At 40.3% G+C, this 20,951-nt stretch overlaps 2 protein-coding genes across 6 annotated transcripts in view; one reads left to right on the top strand and one right to left on the bottom strand.

Moving 5' to 3' along the window:
* Positions 1 to 7,163, bottom strand: part of TRAK2 (trafficking protein, kinesin binding 2) — a 28,259-nt gene extending 21,096 nt beyond the window's left edge. For both annotated transcript variants that reach the window (XM_014954385.1, XM_014954386.1), the window contains exons 1-2: positions 7,045 to 7,163; positions 500 to 828 (exon numbers count right to left, since the gene is read on the bottom strand). In XM_014954385.1, the coding sequence (XP_014809871.1) occupies positions 500 to 536 (37 nt within the window). In that variant the 5' untranslated portion in view covers positions 537 to 828; positions 7,045 to 7,163. The remainder of the gene's footprint in view (positions 1 to 499; positions 829 to 7,044) is intronic.
* Positions 7,164 to 7,276: 113 nt separating this feature from the next.
* On the top strand, positions 7,277 to 16,588 carry STRADB (STE20-related kinase adaptor beta). Of its 4 annotated transcripts, XM_014954390.1 has the most exons (14): positions 7,277 to 7,361; positions 8,149 to 8,363; positions 8,614 to 8,765; positions 9,381 to 9,437; positions 9,765 to 9,845; positions 10,240 to 10,339; positions 10,926 to 11,047; positions 11,517 to 11,625; positions 12,136 to 12,259; positions 12,787 to 12,958; positions 13,374 to 13,478; positions 13,704 to 13,933; positions 14,477 to 14,519; positions 14,969 to 16,588. In XM_014954390.1, the coding sequence occupies exons 4-14, from the start codon at positions 9,426 to 9,428 to the stop codon at positions 15,119 to 15,121; spliced, it is 1,251 nt and encodes a 416-aa protein (XP_014809876.1). In that variant the 5' UTR covers positions 7,277 to 7,361; positions 8,149 to 8,363; positions 8,614 to 8,765; positions 9,381 to 9,425; the 3' UTR covers positions 15,122 to 16,588. The 4 variants fall into 4 exon arrangements, with proteins under 4 accessions (XP_014809876.1, XP_014809877.1, XP_014809875.1 ...); XM_014954391.1 differs by lacking the exon at positions 8,614 to 8,765 and having other exon boundaries at positions 11,547 to 11,625; XM_014954389.1 differs by lacking the exon at positions 8,614 to 8,765.
* Positions 16,589 to 20,951: the final 4,363 nt, after the last annotated feature.

The following is a 20,951-nucleotide window of genomic DNA, read 5'->3' as shown; positions in this document are numbered from 1 at the left end:
ATCCCCAACTTCCCAACAAAGAGGGTTCAGGGAACAATATAAAATTCCATTATCATCCATACAGAATCACACTCTGAGAAACACAATACTCAAAATCCTGGAAAGAAAGTTTAGCTCTTCTTGTGTTGTCCCCCTCTCTTAATCTCTTCACAATTATTGCAAAAAAAGAGAGAGATTCATTCTAAGTTGCTAAAATACTGCGTATCAAAGGTATATGATTATTAGCTTTCCAACATCTCCACTAAAGATTAAGACTATCTTCAGTATCTTTCAATGGAAAAAATGCCAATGTTGATTAGTGACACTGAGAATTTTACAAACAACATTTTACAACAGAAGCTGATTTTACAAGCTAGTTAAGAGGACTCACCATTTTTCTTCATTTGCAGTATCACAAAAGCAATACAAAGAATGTGAAATTTAAGGTTGTCTTCAGGTTCGTGTTCTGTAACATCTTAGATACATTCAGGATTTGTAACAGTTCCATTCTTCAACTTACCAGAGATGCTCTCCAAGCCTCTGTGATCAAAATTCATGAGTCCTTTCTTCACAGTTCACTTCTTTGGAAATAGCATTCTGTAGTCCGATTGTGCATCATCTCTTTATTGCTTTGGTAGAAAGACGGCTTTGGTTTGGAGACAGAGTAAATGAGAGTCATCAAGACACTAACAAATCTGGCATTAACTCATTTCTGTAGATTTGTTCATACTCCAGATCTTTTGCCATCTTAGGACATTCTTATTTCATCTGGGCTACTATTATAGACCAGTAGAAGTATCTACAGAATATTTCATGTGAGTTTCACAAGCTTCTCAGCTCAGCCGCCATCTAGAAATTAAACAAAGAGAATGCCAAAGTTTAATAAATGTCACTCTTTCAAATGAGATAGGTAAATTAATGTGACTGTCTCTTTCAGTCTGACTTTCCTTCCTGTACTATCATTTAACTATAAACAAATAAATAAATAAACAAACAATTTAACCCCCAGTTAACACATCACATGTAAAATGTAGCATTACAAATATATTGTTTCCCTACAGACACCACATCTCACCTTCAGCATCAACTTTGTCAATTACTTATTTGTCTACACCATTCCTCCTCTTCCATATAATACTTAGTGTACCACAGCTTCATTCACTGAAATTAAGCATTTGTCTTTTACTCTGAAGGACAGGTGCTCCAACTAAACAGAAATTGTCTTTGGACTACTACATTGATTTAAAGCGATGGATTCTTAAGGCAGGATTTCAAAACCATCATTCTTAGCATTTTGGTTGTTAAAACAAAAGTTTTATAGAACTATTTGCTTTAATTTCTTTCCTTTTAATAATCTGTTAATTAAAAATTGGATCTATCAGAAATTTACTTTGTAGATCATGACAAAATTTGTGTTTCCTCTTCAGCAGGGACTCATTTAAACCAAAAATGAGACTACCATGACTAATTGGGATAATCTTTCAGAATTGCTTACAAAAGCAAAAATTCTGCTGCTCCCTTGCCAAGACTGATCAATCATCTTCCTGAGTAGAACAGGCCTAGATGACAGAAAAATATAAAATGAAAGTGAACAAAAGTCTCATTTTCCCTCCTCTTACATTCAGTAAACACAAAATTCTCTTGAAATCTTACATTAATTTCAAATTTGCTCTTAACAGTTTCCCTAAGATCTCCCATCACCAAGCACAACAATCACAGACCCAATCTCCGTCTGTAGCAAACTCTCATTTGACAAGATCAAAATGGACAGTGCAGGAACTTTTTAAAGAAAGCCTAGAGCCTGCTAGTTCATCAGCTTGCAGACTTTGGCAGGATATAAAAAAAAAAAAACAAAAAAACCAACTTTCTTTCATTAAGGTCAGCTCATACTTGTGAGCAATATCTTCTTGCTTTGTCATTTATTTCTTTATATAAGTATTTTATTTACCAGTTTTAATTATTATCCATATTAGACACTTACTAAAAACAGTAAGACAGATTTCAAAAACATTTGCTATCTGAATGTATATCTGCTTCTGGTACTAGTTTGTGATTTTTTTCAAGAGGCTGTTTTTTAAATGGGTTGCAGAAAAGCACTAACCACACACACAAAACAACTCAATACAGCAGAAAAAGACACTTAAGAAGGCTGCTGTAGATCCACACAGCCAAGATGATTTCGTTTTGTAGTAGAAAGACTCACTATAGAGAGACACAAAATTCAGAGGCATAGAACAGTTTCTTTGCACCTCTGATTGAATCTTTTCCCTTCCAGTTTTAATAACGTAAAAATGCTACTTCCTCTCAAAATTGGATTTAATTGCCCTTCTAAGTTGTGCAAAAATAGAAACACTATTTGTTGTGGGTCAATCCCAGTTCAGCCAAAGTGGGGCAGGGGGAAGAAAAAGAAAATAAATCATTTGGCTCAAAGTCTTCTAGAGCATCAGGCCAACATCAAGCGACTGAACTGAAAGGGCAACTGCATTTGTAAAGCCTTTGAGAAGTTTACTAGATAAGCAAACATAATAAAATTTAATGCTCACATTTCCTATGCCTCTCACAGCTTTAGTTTCATGGGCCATAGGGCAACTTCTCTGGAAATTGAACCAGCTAATGCACTGTGTGGTGCCACCCTGAAAGTGACTCCATGACCCTTTTACTCTGCAGCTATAAAACGATTTCCTAAGGACAGATTCCTTCTGCAAGTTACAACTACAATTAAATACATTTGGATAAAACCCACAAAATTTACAGCACAGCCTTAAAATACATGACCATGCTATAAAGATGGTCTAGAAATTAAAATTGTTAAATTGTGAAGAAAGACATGTCCAAAACAGAAGCCAGAAAGCTTTCTGAGGTATTATTTTTAATCTTTACATAGAATTATTATTTCCACTGACAATTTACTATATTCACTCCACTCTCGTGCACTTCTCGGTTTTGTCCCATTTGCTTACAGCCAATTTCCCATTGCTGTTTGAGTCTTTTACAAACAGGCTAGCTGAACATGGAAAAACCAAGGAGAATTCAAATATGGGAAGACGGGCTGTACTCAGGAGTGGTGCTCTCAGGAGGCTTTCTTCAAGAACGGCTCAAGAGAAACTGAAATATCAGAAAACTTTTTATATATATACACACATATCTATCTCAATCTGTTTATTTCTGTGCTCTCTAAATTAAATCTCACTCCATGATGTGTGTTTCACATTTCAAATTTCATAGGGCTTGAAACAGTAAGCTAAAACCAGGAGTACCTATAGCACCCTAAAGAAAAAATAACTTGAAGAAGCTAGAACTAGTTCTAGGCCTTTTGCATCTGCCCCACAGAATCCAAGTTGCTCCATGGTTTGCTAGATCATCTCTGTGTGGGAAATGGAAAAGAAACTCAAAAAGAAAGGTGATGTTGGAACCCATTCATACCAAGAAGTATTTTGAAAAAACATGGAGGGCTCTCACTTATGACCCAAGCAACAGTCTTATTGTTCACCAATGATATAACAAGACCTGACAATTTAAACTGTACAAAAATTAAAGCATAACCAACAAAAATATAAGGGCTAGAAAAACATGTTAAACACATTCCAAGAAATACACATCAATTGTCTACTAAATGGTAAGATGTCATAGTGTATAGGTTAAAAAAAAAAGAAAACTTAAAATAATAGAAATCATATATTCCATTAAAACACTGATATTTCAATACATTTGATCTGACTAGCAAAGAGACAAAAATGAGTTCTCCTGACCACATGACAGATTTTATTATTTTTTCCTTCAGTGAGTCAGAAGATCTCAGCCAAGTCTAACATGCAAAAGCAATACTGAGTAAAGCCTTATAAAAGCTGAAATAGCTATAAAGCATTAAAAATTATGGTCTTTTCTTTGTAACTACCACTACAACTCAAGATAGATGCAAAAATACAGTTGTACCATCTTATTTCAGAATGTAATTCTGAAGACAGTCCACCACTAGGGAACTGTAATTCAAATTTGAATTACAGAAAGGTGAGATGAGTTGCTTTTACAACTGGAAACCTTAGATGAACAAATATATGTGTTAAATTCTTTGTGCTTAAAAAGCTAAAAACACATTCAAAATATTGGCATCTATGTTGACAACATGAAAACTCAAACATAAATATCCTGTTATTCTTGCTGCTTCCCATTTGTTGAGAGCAGTTGACTCCTCACAACTGCTTAGAAAGAGTAAATTAGATCTGCTCCTCTGTACAATTACAGGATGCAAGACATCAGGCCACAACTAACACAAAGAAAATTCCAACAAGGAAGATTCTAACTTGATTAAGAGAGAAGGCAACATCCATTTTCCAAAAGGAAGCCAACTGAATGAGTCAATTATTCTGGGGTGCTGAATTTTACTGCTATGTAAATATACAATTAAAAAAAAACCTTATCTAGTCATTAACACAGTACTTCTTCATTTCTAAAACTGGAATGGTGTCAAGCCAGCTAGTAACAATAAACATACTTTGCATTTCAAGGTTAATGAAACAGATCTAATTTTATAGCAAACATGATGACCCTGAATTGCTGCCAAAACATTCCTGGGACTAGAGCTCGGAGGCAGAGGCCAAATCCTTCAACACTATGTAGCATGAGATGAAGGACAAAGGACTAAGTACTGAAAAAAAAATTATATCTATGTGAACGCGAACTTTGTCTATCACAATCAACACTTGCTGTGTGCCGAACACGTTATTTTCAACCATTGCTATCCCTACAGTAGTAGTGCTCGTGTTTCTTTCATGAAAGGAAAAAAAAATAAATTTAAAAGAGTATGCCACCACAATCCTAATTAACAAGTGTAGTAATCATAAGCAAACCTGCAACAGACCTTCAACCATAAATAGTATGGTATAAGAGAGGAACTGTGAGAAAACAAAACATCCCCTCCCTCCATCTCCTGGATTGTTTTTCATTTGCAGAGGGCATAAGGGCTCTGAGGGGAAGCTGGAGAACACTTCTTAGAAGATTATGAATATCAAGGGAGTCATGGAGCTGACCCTCATCCTTTTTATCCAGAGTTATGCCAAGCCACACTCCCTTTTTCTTCTTCTCAATCATTTGTAATAATATGTGTTCTCCATAAGTGGCAAAACTATGCATTAAGTATGTGTATATATGCTTGATGTATATGTATACATGTACTCTGCTGAATACCACAGTTTGACAGCAAGATTTATTTTTTTAAAGTCCTACATGCTTAAAGGTTGTCTTTATCACCCTTAGCACACAGTGTAAAAATAGCATATGCATAACTGAAGTCTAACTTAATCTGAAATTCTGAATGCTACCTTCATGAAATACCTGTATCAAGTTTTATCAATTCCCAACTTTTTCAGAAGCAAAAAGTCTACCTGCAAGAAGTAATGTATACACATAGTAATGTTATGATCACAGGGGAACCAGTCTCTTTTTTTCAGAGTAAAAATAAGAACTGTCATGAATCCACTATCCATTGGTTAGAGTATAAAAATGTGATATACGCTCTTGAGGCAAGTGTGGTGCTAATACTTCATCATAAAAGTTGTTAGAGGCTTCTTTTAAAATTGAAGCTTGTTCTCTATAAAGTATACTTGAAGTGAACTTAAATAGCATTTAAGTTAACTGAAATCATGAACGCTTTCGGTTGATGCATAGTTGAATTCACCCAAGGAAGTTAGCTTTCTTAATATATACCCCAGCCAGTGCTCAACATTTAACAGTTACAGTTCTGTATTTATTAGAATAAACAAGACTGATCTATATGACTCAGTCACCACAGCATCACTAACAATCTAACTAGATAAAAAGATCTGTCATCTTTTTTGTAACCTTCTCCACATAAACGCTATTTCTGCAACTTCTTGGAAAATTAAGCAATTAATCATGTTTACGCTTCCTGAAAGACAGCCCTCCTACCACACAATACACATCTTAGCAAGCCATCTATTACAGGCAAACCGTCATCAGAAAAGTCTGTCATTTTCCAACACTGTACTCATTAATAGAAATTTGATAAATTGATACAGTTCTAATAGATGACACCATCACTACACCATCGCATTTTTTTTTCAATTTAGCTTCAGTGTCAGAGGTGCAATTAAAAAGAACTCTGCCTATTTTTACTCAGAAACACATCTTTTGAAAGATAACAAGTCTCTGAAAGCAAAGCTAAAATTGACTGTCACCTTGTGATGTGTGAAAAGTTATTTACTAGTATAATAATTACTTGTATCAGACTCTCTCGATCAGCCCACAATAGCTCTGAAACATAACCAAACCCAAGCATGTATGCAACTGCCTACTGTTGAAGACTCCATTTAAAAAAAAAATAATGCAAGGATGCAACTTCACATAGCACTTTTTGACCGGGATGGCTAACAGAATAGAAGACATTCACTGACATACTCTTACACAGCGTAACCAGCTGATCAAAACATAACAACGTGATTAAAAGGTTGATAGAAGCCAAAATCTCCTTGCCCTCAAGCCCATAGCAGCATCACAACTAAAACGTCACCGAGCTTTGCCTTTTAAGAGCTGCAACATAAACCTCCAAGGAGAGCCCCTTCATGATGGGTACTGGTGAGGCCGGGAGGAGCTCTCACCACGCTGAAGGTCACGCCAGCCATCAGAGCCACCATTCGCCGCCAGAGCCTGGCATGTGACAGCACTTTAAGCACATACACCGAACGGACAAAACTTAACGCGCTATCTCTCTACGTTACCACGCCAGAAAGGCGCGGGAATGCTCTATCTGCTCCCCGCTGCCCGGCGGGTAGGCCACAGGGACGGCTCAGCCTCCCCCGCCGCCGCAGGGCCGGCCCGGGGCGCTCCCTCACGCCCAGACCCCCCCGCCGCTCCTACCCCAACCAACCGCACGGCAGCCGCCGCACGCCCGGCAGCCTGCGCCAGGCACGGCCGGTGCCCCGGGACAGCCCGGGAGGTGCCGTGGCTGGCCGGAGGGGAGGGAGAGCGCGGCCCTGAGGGGGCAGAGAGGGGGGAGCTCGCTAAATTGCCCCTGAGGCGGCAGAGCTACCCCGAACCAGGGTCTCTTACCCGCCCCGCGCTTCCTCCGGCACTCCTCCTCCTCCTCCCCGCCGCCGCCGCCGCCCGAGGCCCCCAGCCCCGCCTGTAATCAGCCGGCGACTGAGGAAGGACCCCGATGGTTTCCGCCCGGCGCCCGCCCCGGAACTACAGCCCCCGGCTCGCCGCGCGGCGCGAACGACAAGCCCCACAATGCGCCGGGGCCTGGTGCGGGCGGCCCCACCACCCCCTGCGGCTCGGCAGGGGCTGGGAGCGGGGCGGGGCCCCGGGCTGGCGGCTCGGCTCGGCGGCCGCGCCGGCCCCCTGACCCTGACCTCAGGCGGCGGCGGGTAGGAAGCGGGCGCTGCCTCCCTGCGAGGGTTCCCCGGGGACGCCGGGGCTCTGGGGCGGGCCGCGCACTCAGCCCCGTTGCGGGAGAAGCCGGGCGGGCCGGGGAGGGGGGAAGCGGCGCCGGCGCCGCCGCGCTGGCAGGGGCGCAGCCGTGTCCCGGCCGCCGCGGAGGGAGGCGCGGGAGGAGGCGAGGAGCTCGCCCGGGGAAGCCTGCGGGGCTCCTTCCCTCGCGTTCCGTTATTTTTTCGCGGGCGGATCGCCCAAGTCGGGATAGACCATGGAGAGGTGCCTCGGAGTAGGAGCTGCGGGACCCGGGCGTCGGGCTGCAGAGCCCCCGGGCTCCCGGGCACCTCCTCCCGTTTCTCGTTCCCCCTCCCGGCGTGTGTCGCCGGGGCCGAGCCGGGATGAGCGTGTCGGCTCGGCTGTGCCGCGCTGCCCCCGTCCGAGAGGGGAAAAAAGCCTGCCGAACGGGAAAAAGAATGTGGGAACGGGGAAAAGGTTTATGTAAGGGCATGATCCAAAACGGCATTGAAAATGGAAACTATGTTAAACTCCATAAGGAAAAACAAAAATAAAAATTTTACAAATGTAATGTTATTTAAACAAAAGCAGATCAGGGACATTTCTGCTGGCTGGCTATACTTCCCTGAACAAATTCTACAATGATTTGACTTTAGTTTATCATAGCTATTAAGACTTTATTCTCCAGTTTAGCTTTTGTCATTTCATATTACGAGCAACAGAATAAATTATCTTGTATAATGGAATGAGGTGCCTTCTTTCCAGGTAGGAGAGGGATGCTGTAGCCAAGCAGTGCTGCCCAATGTCTCGAAGCACCAGCTTTTTTCCCTACTCTGCCACAGACTTCCTCAGTGAAGCTGTGTAAGTCAAGCCTGGATCCTCAGAAGGTACCAAATACCTACTAAGGATCTCCTTTTGTCTCAGTTTTTCATCCTGAATAAGGAATTACAGCATTTCTTTACTTCAAGAAGATTATCAAGGTAAAAAAATTAAAGATTAGGAGTGGGTTGGGTATTTGGCTGTGGGTGGTGGTGGGAGCTTGTCAGCTTTTCAAGCATGTTGCCTTCATTAAATAGCATACATGATTTAAATGCGGGATATAATAAAGCTTAGCTCCTTGATAAACAAAGTGATCAGTTTCTGATAAAGTACTTGGACATTTTTGAAGTAAACTTTCAAGCAATAATTACATGTTAACATGGAACTACCTCCTGTCACTGACTTTGTCAGCCAGCAAGTAGGATTCATCATGGTAGAAGACTTGCTTGTACCTAAAGTAAATTGGCTGGTCCTGCTCTACCCTTCAGAAGCTTTGGCATGCTTAGCAGACACAGTCATCTCCCTCTCCTCACTGTCCAAGCTCTCAAAGCATAAGACAGAAAGTAAGTTTGCTGGAGGACTTCCAGAATGGCTACTCTGAACTGTGAGGGAGTCTGAATGCTGATTCTGTAGCCTAAGTAAAGTAAAAATTATCTAACTTGGTCCCCTCCTTTGTTTTTTTAACTGAAGTCCCTTACAATAGCATTTCCTCTATCGCTTGTGAAATGTAAAGCGCAATTGCTTCTGGCTTGCTTTTTTTGTGAGCTAGTTCAGCTGCACACAGCTGAGCTGAGCTTTGACTAGCACAGCTGTGCTCCTGTAAAACAACAGACAATTATTTTTTTTTTCCGACAAACTGCCAGGGATTCATGAATTCGTTCCTTTTTACTTTCTGCGCTCATGCAGTTAACATTCAATTAAATGGCTTGTTCGGCAGCGGTGATAAGATCTCTAAACCCATGAATCTAAAAGGAAAACTCGAGTTGGAATGTGTATTGCATGTCCTCAGAGTTTGAAATCTATATGCTGCTTATAGCATAGAAGCAGGCTTTCCCAGAACTGTAGTTTTGGGGTTTTTATGCGTGTGTTAACTGAGAGGAATGCCTCACAGTTGTGATTAAAAAGACTTTATCATAGGATTTATGTACGAGTTTACATTGCTACTTTAATTTTTCTAGGATAAATGGGTATATATGACTTTTCCCCTGATCTAAAGTGGTTCCATGTCTTGTTTGGTAAGTTTGTATTTAAAAATTTTTGGCAGTTGTACCTTGTTACCCAGTCATACCCTAATGTCAGAAAGTTCTGGTGAAATGTATTGCTTGAGGGGATTTCCACAGTGCTGAGATGTTTAAACTTTGTTGAATCAACTTTCAGTGAAGGAGACTGCTTAATATCTCTTCTCTCTGCCTCTGTGCTGTTTCTTAACCTCTTGCTTGACTGACTTGTGGCAGAAAGCTTTCTGAACTCCTGTGTATAGGGGCTACTTTTGATGTTTTCCCACTGTCATGTTTAATAAATTGCAGCAGCTCTATTAACACTTACTTGCTTCTCTTCTCAAGGACTGTTCCTGTATTCTACGTACACCAGTTGAATCAATCGGACCGGAAGAGCTATCTCAGAGCAGCATCCATGAATGCCTGGTAAGAAGAAAATAGAAACATTAACTGGCAACGTTAAATACAAAGCTGGTACATACTAAAATTAATCTTGCTAGGGGGTACTTCTTAAAATGTTAACAGCAAAAAAACCCAGAGTACTTCAGGATTCCACTAACGAAGAAGACTACAAGTGACTAGAGTGTTGTTTTTAATCTTGTGACACTTTAAAAACAAAGCAAACACGTGTACACAAAAAACCCCCAGTAGCTCATAAAACTTAAGTTTCAGTGTAATGGTAAAAGCAGCAGGTTGAACGTTCTGACTTGAGTACTTTTTATCTTAGCATCTAAGTTATGATATTTCTGTGTTAATTTTAAACATGCAAATGTTTAAAAATTACTTAGTAATTTTGAGAACTGTTTTTCCTCACCGTTAGGCTGATTCTGATCTAGACTGGATTCCCCCATCTACAGGAAGGAATGAAATTGTATTTTGCTCTTCTAATGTCTCTCACTATGAACTCCAGCTGGAAATAGGTAACAAAAGTGTACCTTACAGTATTTGCTGTTCCTGTGGGTAACTGCGGTAAATATTGCGTTTGGAAAATGTATTATCAGCTGACTAGGACTATTCTTGTGTCTCCTTAGTTGAGAAATTGCAGAACATTGCTCATGTTTCAGTTATCACTTACTTTAAGACAAATCAACAATTACCTGAATTTCTCTCTTGATGTTTCTACACGTGCACATCAGTTTTCTAAATCTGTGGTATGTGGGCAATACAGCATTAAATAACACCATGTCTTGTCATTTGGCTACCTTAGTTGATTGTCCCAAGGTTATGTGAATATACATGCTAAAAGTGTTGTTCATTTAGAGGTATAACAGATCCTGACAAATGTTTAAACACTTTTAGTTGTTCTAAAAATAGCCAAGCCATGCTTTAACTAATTTGCTGGATATATTTTGCTGCAACTATTTAAAGTTCCTGACATTCTTAAAGAAAAGATCGTGCTGCTATGAATCGCAATTTTAGAACTGTAAAATTACATCTAAATATGAAGGAAAGTATGTGGTGGATTATTATATTTTCCAATGTTAAGGTAGCTACTTCTGGTTTCAGGACGGAGGTTCAACAACTTAACTTCAGTCTACCTTGCACGGCACACACCTACAGGCATGCAAGTTGCTGTAAGGATCACAGACCTAGAAAATTGCTCTGAGGAGCACTTGAAAGCCTTACAGGTAAACAACAGCATTTCTGCACAAGTCAGATGAAGATAGAGATGAATACTTATGAGGTTACTAAACAGAGGTAGCCTTTGTGTTTGTCCTGGGTCATTTCAGTCAAGTTTTTGCTTCAAAGGAGTAGAATATAAATACAAGGCATATATAAATTTGAGAGTTGCTTTCTGAAGAAAACAGATGACAAGTGCTTTAGACTTCTGTAACTGTACATCTATTTATTTCAAACATGTTGTGTACTCTGTATTTGACACCAAAATTTTGGATTATGAGCAAACTAGATTAACTTCAGACAAAAGCAATTTTGGGCAAGTTATTTACATTTCTATTGCAGGCCATACATGTCACCTGCAACTTTGTATAAATGTATGCAGGGAACAGTTCTTTCTACTGATTACTGATCTAGCTAATGCTCTTAGTACGACTGTTGTCTTGTGGTTAACACATTCACTTTCATTTAATTCCATAGAATGAGGTGGTTTTATCCCACTTTTTCCAGCATCCCAATGTAATGACGCTTTGGACAGTGTTTACAGCTGGTAGTTGGCTTTGGGTCATCTCCCCGTTCATGGCCTATGGTAAGAACTGTTAACTGCAGTCTTGGAATAGGAAGAAGGGCTAATACAGTTTGGACCACATGGTCCATGAGAGGTTTTTCTTTAAGCTTCTCCTGTCTTGAATTAAAAAAAAAAAACAAAACAAAACACATTGTCAAACAACTTGTTTAGAGTGGTCTTCTGTACATAATCTTCCTCCCCAGTAAAGATTTGTATTCTAACTGCATTGAATTGCCCTTAGTCCTAACACCCACCATGTGAAGAAAGATAATTGGGAGATGTATTTGACTTCGTACAATTTTGAATTTTGCCAACAGAAAACTGGTCTGGATTGAATCCAGGTTTGGCACAGACTTTCAGTTAACATGAGCATGACTTGAGCATTGCATCCATGCAACTGTTCTTGATGCACCATAGTCAATATGGAGATGAGAATGCTGCTCTTGATGAATGTACACAGTGAAGCAAGCATAGACAAGTAGTCTAACAAGGCTTCTTCAGCTTATCTACTGGTTATTTTTTCACTTTCAGGTTCAGCTAGACACTTGCTGAATACTTACTTTCCTGAAGGAATGAGTGAAGCTTTGATAGGGAACATTCTATTTGGTGCAATCAGAGGATTAAATTACATGCACCAGAATGGCTACATTCACAGGTAGGAGAATGTCAATAGGTAAGAATCAGATTACAGCATCCAGTTTATTAAGAATTTAGTTTCATTTCAAAACTCATTTTCAGCTTAAGTGTTGTCTCCTTCCTTTTTATGTATACCTTCTTATGTGGGACAGTGCAGAAGCAATTTTTTTCAATAGCACAGCAGAACCAAGTTTGTAGAAGCTTAATAAGAATAGTATCACATATTATTTAAAGCTTTGTCTCTTTGAAGCAGAAGAGAACAGGATTTGTAGCAAGAGCTTCCCTACTTTACATGCTTTGCAGGGAAGAAGGGCCCTTCTCCACTTTCTATTTCTGGCAGTTTTTTCTTGCTGACCAGCTCTCCTTTCCTTCGGCGCTCTATTAAAAAGACAACTCATACTGAGTGAAGAGTTTCCATGAAAATAATCTGCTAAATAGAATGCCATGCTAACATCTCAGTATAAGTTAATGAAACATGAAAGCCTTACTGCTCTAGTAGTGCTTTGAGTAATTCTTATAACTAAAATTTACCACTTTATATTACAGGAATATTAAAGCTAGCCACATTCTGATTTCAGGGGATGGGCTGGTTTCTCTCTCTGGCTTAAACAACCTCTACAGTTTAGTTAACAATGGACAAAAGTCAAAGGTGGTATATGATTTCCCCCAGTTTAGTACATCTGTGCTTCCTTGGCTGAGTCCTGAACTACTGAGGCAGGTTAGTATAAATTACACTTAACTTTTTCCTATTCAAAGTTACTGGAAGTACTCAATGTCTAACTTAAGTCTGCTTGTAGAAGTGCAATGGAAGCTGTTGAACTGCAACTTTTAAAAAAATGTAGATGTACTGAATTTGTAATTTTCCTGACAAGAACTGGTTTTAAAGCTGTTAGTAAGGTGGTGCTGTACTAAGCCTCTTTACCTGACCTTTCTGAAAACTACTGCAGATCCTAAAACGCATCTTCAGTACAACCACCTGATTTATGAATAAAGCCTGAGGTTTCACAATTTAATTGCCTCAATCCTGTGTAGATTATAGGGTATTGGAATCTGATCCTGAAACAGACACTTATATTTTTGTCGGCACTGCTTAATGACATCGGTGATCCAGTAGAGTTTTCTTTCTCTCACAGGATTTGTCTGGGTATAACATGAAGTCTGACATTTATAGTGTTGGAATTACAGCATGTGAATTAGCCAATGGATATGTTCCTTTTCAAGATATGCCTCGCACTCAGGTATGATGCTAAACTCTATTTCTACTTCAAAACTCTGACCTCTTTTTTTTTTTTTTTTTTGGCACTCAAGAGAAACTGATGCTATTATTGTTGAAATGGTGGCTGCTTTTTGTTATTTCAAATGTGCATGCTTCTTTCCAGATTAAATAATCCTTCCATTCCTGGAGTTTCACAGCTTAGCCTGGATAGCTGTTGAATTCTTACACTGCTGTTCCTTTCTACTAGATGCTGCTGCAAAAGCTGAAAGGTCCCACATATTGTCCTTGGGATATAAATACCTTCCCCCGTGGGGAATCCAGGATGAAGAATTCCCGATCAGGTGTTGATTCTGGAATTGGTGAGAGCATGACACGCACAATGACCAGTGAAAGACTACAAATTCCCTTTTCCAAAACATTTTCACCTGCTTTCTACAACTTGGTAGAACTTTGCTTGCAACAGGACCCTGAGAAAAGGTAACCTTCTGGTGAAAACTAATTCTGTCACTTCGACCTAAGAGCAAGTATAACCCACAATTTAGGATACAGTAATTAGTTGAATACTGTTAAAGTCAGAATTTCAGACCAGAAGTACTATGCAAAACATTACACTTACCTTTGGTTTTGTAATTTAAGAATTATCTTGTCTGATAAAGGAACGGTCGTTTGAACCCCTGGGCCTGAATTTCTTGTAATACCAATGTATTTTGTAACAAGTAAAATTATTTTTTAAACATGCATGTTGTCCAAGAAAAAACAGAAATCTGAAGTATATTGTTTTGGTACTATGTCTCTTCTGAATGAGGCATTAAATCCCTTGTTAAACAGAAAAGTGAAAAAGCCTTTAAGAACAAACAGGTATCTTTAGAAGTGCCTTCACTACAAATTGAATGTAGGAATTGTGTGCTGCTTTTTCTCATGCTTCACATTTGTCCTGTGAAAAACCACAGGGCTTAAATTGATTTGTCAGTCTAGCCCACTTTCCAAAAGCATAATTATATTCTTCATTTTACAATCCAGGCCATCAGCAAGGAGTTTGCTTTCGCATACATTCTTCAAACAGGTGAGTTTACTACATTTTGTTAAATGACACAGCTATAACCTAAGTAAGCCACAAAATATTACTTTGTAATCCCACTCCAGTTAAGTTAGCTGGAGCCAAACCTATCATTTAACAGCTTACCCACTTAAGACTGTTTTGGTTTTTTAACAAATTTGTATTGATAGAGTATGGGAAGCATAAGAGGAATCCATTTCTCCTTGGATAAAGTTGGTTTAACTTAAGTCAGCCTAAGAAGAATCAATATTCTTAATTTAAAGCACAACTGCATAGCTAAGGTGATTAGTTGTGAAAGACTAATTCAATTTACTCTAGAGTGAGAAAACCTAAACCCCTCATCCTGTTATTCTCCATATTGTAACATTCAAGAACATGGCTTTGATTTCACATGTTTTTAATGAAGTCAGATGCAAGGTTATATAAACTTTATATTTAACTTTTCTTCTTTCTAGATAAAAGAACAAACACAGAATTCACTACTGTCTCTATTACCACCACCTATTCAAAATAACAGATCAGAGTTCTTGGCAGTGCCCTCAACAACAGTTGGGACTAAACCTGGACATATTACTGCAAATCAAGGTGATACGGACTGGGAATTCTAATAAATACCAAACAATCATACCTCTCCTATGCTTCAAAGAAGGAAAATGTGATTTGTATTTGCTGCTTTAGTTTGTATGGTTAAAATACAATTAGACAAGGTATACTTGAAAAGGCCATTGAAGTGGCTGTATTTCATTAACTACTTCCTCTGTTGGCATCATGAAGCGCACCGTGCCTCACTTTCTGACCATGAGGAAAACTATATAGAGAGTGGCTGAATTCTCATCTCCCTCTTTAAAAATATTTCTTAACAGGAGTGTTCCTGCTGTAATCTTACTCCATACTGTATTTTCAGCTCATATTGCTGCAATCCCCGTGCCTTTCTGAATTCAGGCTTGGGTTTTGTCTGTGCCCTTACTTTAACGATCTATTTGTTCATTATCATACACATTATTTTAGTCAGGAGGAATTCTCCACCTCCAAGTCTAAATTTGAAACTGCACAAATTAGTTGCTTATGCAATAAATGTTTCTCTTTTCACACATCCCAAAATATTTTTTCACTTTATGGCCTGTCATACTTGCAAAAAATCAGCTATGCATCAGCTTTCATGCAGTTTTAGTACTGCATGTTTCCCAAAGAAGCGAAGCTGTTTGAAACTGTGACTCATGCTCTTGCATTTGTCTATATTCTCAGTACAGATTTGTGCTTTTGCATCTCCATTTATTGTTGTGTCATTTTACCAATTAACCTAAGGACCTCTTACTGTGCAAAGTAAGACTCAATTTATAACAGGTACGGGTTACTTTTGAAGAATCATACTACATAATCTAAAGTTACTGTATATATTTTTATTTATGCTGTATTCCTGTTCACCACTAGAACTTACCAGAACCTAATACTGTTTTCTTAAAAGAACAGGCAATATGCATTAAGCATCACTGCCACTGCTGCTGGCAAACAAGCCTCTTCTGCAAGCCGCAGTTAAATTCCCATGGATAGATTCAGCCATAAGAAGAACCTGAGATCCTAGTGAATTTATCTGTTTTAAGTCAGATGAAAAACTGCCTTTCTTCTCCTTATGATTCTCTGAACAAAAGTTGTTTCTTTTAAAAAAGCTGCGTCTTCTTAATCTGTTTTAACAAACATTGTGTCCCAAAGCCACTAGCGCTTGACTGATGTAAGTTCTAAATGTAGTAAAAGTGTATAAATAGGTATCAAATGCATTTAAATTTTTAACATAAACATTCCACATTAATTACTTCAAGTCTTTCATAGCTGAGTCAGTCTCCAACCGACTCTGAGAATACCACTGGTTTGCCAGCAGCTTCACTACAAAGCCTTGAAGACTTAATGACCAAAACACAAGCCTGAGGCAGACATAAGATTCTAAACAACCATATTAAAGTATTAACAAAACAGTTGATTCTACTTGTTATGCTGTGAAGAGAGCTCTATATTTCAAAACCTAATACATGAAATTTAAGATTAAAAACCTTTCAATAAACTTACCTTATCTGTCTCCATTTATTTCTTTAATTCTTGTACTTCTATTTTCACCATAGTCCAGTCATGCTAACAGCATCTTGTTACTGCAGGAAAGTTTCACATTTATGTCAGTCATTAGGTAAGAAAATATTTGTCTAAACTAGCAAATTGGCATAAAAATATTAATAACTTAATTATGCACTCTTAGGGAAGATACTATTTTCACATGAACCCCAAGTTCTTCATTCCTGTCCACTATACCTTTTCACGTGAAATACATTATCTAGCATCTACAAGTAACTAGACTAACAGTACATGTAAAAGCAAGTCTAATAATTGAGAACACACATGAAGCTGTACATACTAATAAACATCGAATAAGCATTAATAGTCTATTTAAAAAAAAAACACCACCAAACTGCCTAAAACAATTTAAGCAGTTTAACTGCTAGTATTTGCAAGCTTCTCTTGAATCAACAATGGCTTGCACTCTCTCTATAAAAATCAACCTGGATGCTAATAACAAAGTCAGTATAAATTGATTTAAACAACCATGTAGTCCAGTGGAATTACTTTGCTGCTGTCTCTTTCTGTAGAAAAAATAAAAATTACTTATTTCTAAATATTGGTCCAGTTTCTGTACTGACATAATTTAAGAAAATGTAATACAGTTTTCTAAGTTTAAAAGCTCATGAGTCTTTACTGTTAGAACTATTGCTTTTCAATAACTACAGTATTTTCAAATAAAAGCAATTAAGAGGCACTGTGACTTCTAGTAATTTTTAACATAACCATAAATACTTTAAACTAGTCCCTGGATTACATGTGCTGAAAGGTTTGCTGAAGGTTTGCTTAAGAACTGTCACAGTTTCTATTAAGGAATAATGCAAAATAAGAAATACCACTTAAGACCAAAAAAACCTGTATAATCATTGTATTGTTAATGAGGTTTCAAGTACCTGTCACTGAAAAAAAGTTCTTAGAAAGAACTGTGTTCCACTGTAAATCTGAATTTTTTGCATCCGCTTAAATCTTTTCAAAATCTGAGTCATGAACTGTATTGTTAAGATAAGTTGCAGAGTCTTTCTTTTACAAGCTTTCATAGTTCTAAGCACAATAATTTTTCTTTTTTATTTTAGAGCACATGCTTGTGCACCTTTACACATACCAATGATGTGTGTTATCATCATATGACCTCAAACTGAACTTGGACTTAAAAATTTCAAGGATCTTACATTTAGGCTCAACATGGGGCTTAGAAAACTTCTATACATTTGCAAAATCTTCTCGTGGCCACTGAAACAGGAATTTATAGCTTGGTTACTTTTGCAATACTTACTTGTGGAAACAGCACAAGGGTGGGTTTTTTGCTGCCACCTTTCTTTGTGCTAGCATTTAACACTACATAAAATAATGAAATATCTTTAACAATAGAAAACTTAGGTTAACTAACATTATCCTGAATCTATGCTCAATGCTGTTGAGATTCTTACTGTCTTGGTCTGATACCACAGCAGTTTGTGAATGACTGAATGGATCAACACAGGAAAAAGTGTGATTTACTTAGAATCAACTCAATCTACTATATGAACTACTCACTTTAAAGAGTCTCAATGCTATAAACATCCACTGAAGAAACGATGATTTCTTCCACTTGATGCTATTAAGGAACAAAAGTAAGTATTAGAAAAAATATTACCAAGTTTTACCTTACTTCTCTTTTCCCCACCTCCTCCTTCTGAAGTGCTATGAAAACAGGTTTTAGCCTAGAAGATGGGTGAAACCATGGGAAAACATTCTAAAATCATTGCTCTGAGAAAGGTATCTAACTAGGTGACTTACGTATCCCGTCTTTAATGCTAGTAAGTAGCTTTGCTAAAGTAAATCAGGTTGTCTAATAAACCTTTAAAACAACTAAGCTAGCTGTAATGACCTCTCCTGATAATGGTCCTCTATGAGCAAGAACTATACTATGAAATAGTTATTTGATGTAACAGACCAGTAAAGACCTAAGGAGTCAAAAAAGAAACACTGAAAAAACGGAGCTGGTCTACTAATAACCAGCCAGCAGAATAACATTTGGTATTAATATAATTAAACCTATCCAGAAACGTGAGACAGGATGAAGGAATATTAGGTTTAAACAGGTTCCTGTGGAAACCTCCACCATTCCCAAATGAAAACAACTGATTCTATTCCATAAATTAGTTACATACAATGATCGTGTGCAGGAACAGATGGGCAATTTTCTCCATTTTGACTGGGTTCCCTGTTTCGATTGCAGCTCCTAGACTGGCGTGCATTGGCTGCTGCTACAGAAGAAAGGTGGATGGAAGAGGCAGAGGAATCCAGCTCTGGTCCCATTAAGAAAGAAGCCTTTTCATCCCCAGATGAGGCAGGGTAGGAAACTAGTCTATTAAGCAGGCAAGCTTCCCTCCCACAGGACATCAGCCTGCAACGACACCCAGTAAGACAGAAAGACCGTGCCCAGGCACAGCCGTGCGAGATAAAGCGTCCTCCTCCTCCCGGCCCCGTTACGGCTCCGGGGGCTGACGGGCCCAGCCCGCTCATCGCCCCGGCTCCAGCTCTCCCAGGCCGCCGCCTGCGCCTCGAAGGCCAACGTGCCGCCTTGTGCTCGCCAACCACCTGCTTGAGGCGGAGGGACTGCAGCGACGGCCGCCCGGGGCGCAGGAAGGCGAAAGCGGCGGGGTCTTTGGGCGCACGCGGGAGGCCCCGCCGTCTCCCTCAGGCCGGGTCTGACAGGGCGGCCCCGCCCTCACCCCCAGCGGCCGTTACGCGCTCGCGCGCGGGGGGTCCCCAGCAAGGCAAAGGCGGCGGGGCCGCCCGCGCGCACCCAAAGACCCCGCCGCTTCCCTCAGGCCGCGTCTGTCAGGACGGCCCCACCCTCAGCGGCCGTCACGCGCTCGCGCGCGGGGGGCCCCCGGCCCGGCCGGCAGGGTCTTTGCACGCGGGAAGCCCCGCCGTCTCCCTCAGGCCGGGTCTGTCAGGACGACCCCACCCTCAGCGGCCGTCACGCGCTCGCGCGCGGGGGGCCCCCGGCCCGGCCGGCAGGGTCTTTGCACGCGGGAAGCCCCGCCGTCTCCCTCAGGCCGGGTCTGTCAGGACGACCCCACCCTCAGCGGCCGTCACGCGCTCGCGCGCGGGGAGCCCCCTGCCGGCGCGGCGCGAGCGGGCGGCGGGCAACGGCTCCGCGCTGAGGTGAAGAGACTTGTGGTACGAAATGGTCCGGCTTGATCGGTTAATTAACGGACCGGGGAGGAGACACACAGCTTGTCCCCGACAGCTGGGTAATCAGGGTAAAAAAACATCCCCAACAGTACCTGTCCGAGAAGCGGCAGCCGGTGGGTTTCATGCGGCCGGGCAACGGGCCTCGCCCCGCTGGGAGGTCTCCTCCGGGCCCCCCCCTGAAGAGAGCCAGCAGCCCCGGGGGCACAGAACACTCCTACCATCCAGGGGGAAAAAAGAAAAAAAAAAAGAAAAAGATACTTTCTCTAAATGCCTGTGGACTTGCAGACCAGTTTCAAGCACAGCTGCACTCAGGAATGCAACTTCCACAGCACTATGAGGAAAAAGGAAGAGAAAGGTAAGGCTTAGCAATAAATACATACTTGATGATTTACTCTATTCTCCCACAGCCTTCAGTCATTTAAGTTAATTCTGCTGCAAATATGCAAGTGAATAATTCTAACCTAACCATAACCCTCCTGAAGTTTTACCTCAGAAATACCAAAGAATCTTTCCAAATTAATGCCACCTGGCTTCACATTGAGAAAGCTGAGTTGAGAGAGTACCATTAAAAAAAAAAACAACAACTGGAATTTAACCAAACTTTAAATAACTGCCTTTTAAGATGCAAAATAAGAGAAGTTAAGCTTAGAAGGGGCTCTGGAGGCCCCTTTGGGTCCAACCCCCACTCAGGCTGCACAGGGCTCTGTCCACCCAAGCCGGGAGCAGCCCCAAGGATGGAGCTCCCACAGGCAGCCCCTATGGGCCGCCCCAAGCCTGTCCCAAATCCTCACTGTCAAAACTCCTGTGGTAGCCAATAGTAATTTTCCTGAGGCAGCCTGCAACCATTTCCACTCATCCTTCCACTGTGCAGCTTGAGAGTCTGACTCTTGTCTTCTTTGTAATCACGTATTTGGTGGTTAAAGAGAGCAATCAGATTCCCCTCTTAATATTCATCTTTTCAGGCTAAACAAACCGCATTAACTGATGAAATACATTTTACTTGCTAGTTTTCAGTTACAGTACCATTTCTGATTGTGCAAAAGACCACAGCATCAGGAATCTGATGGAGAGAAAGCAAAGCCATTATTTTAAATGCTACCACAAATAAAGAAAAAATGCTTTCCCATAATCACCTGTTCAGAGCCTGTATAT

This window comes from Calidris pugnax, unplaced genomic scaffold (genome assembly GCF_001431845.1).
Source record: "Calidris pugnax isolate Ruff unplaced genomic scaffold, ASM143184v1 scaffold103, whole genome shotgun sequence".
NCBI lineage: Eukaryota > Metazoa > Chordata > Aves > Charadriiformes > Scolopacidae > Calidris > Calidris pugnax.
This window is presented reverse-complemented; position numbering and strand designations above follow the sequence as displayed.

Coding starts and splice junctions, on each gene's coding strand:
- STRADB (XM_014954389.1), top strand. Junction 11,626..12,135: donor CTCCCCGTTCATGGCCTATG/GTAAGAACTGTT, acceptor TTTCACTTTCAG/GTTCAGCTAGACACTTGCTG. Junction 13,934..14,476: donor CAACAGGACCCTGAGAAAAG/GTAACCTTCTGG, acceptor TTTACAATCCAG/GCCATCAGCAAGGAGTTTGC.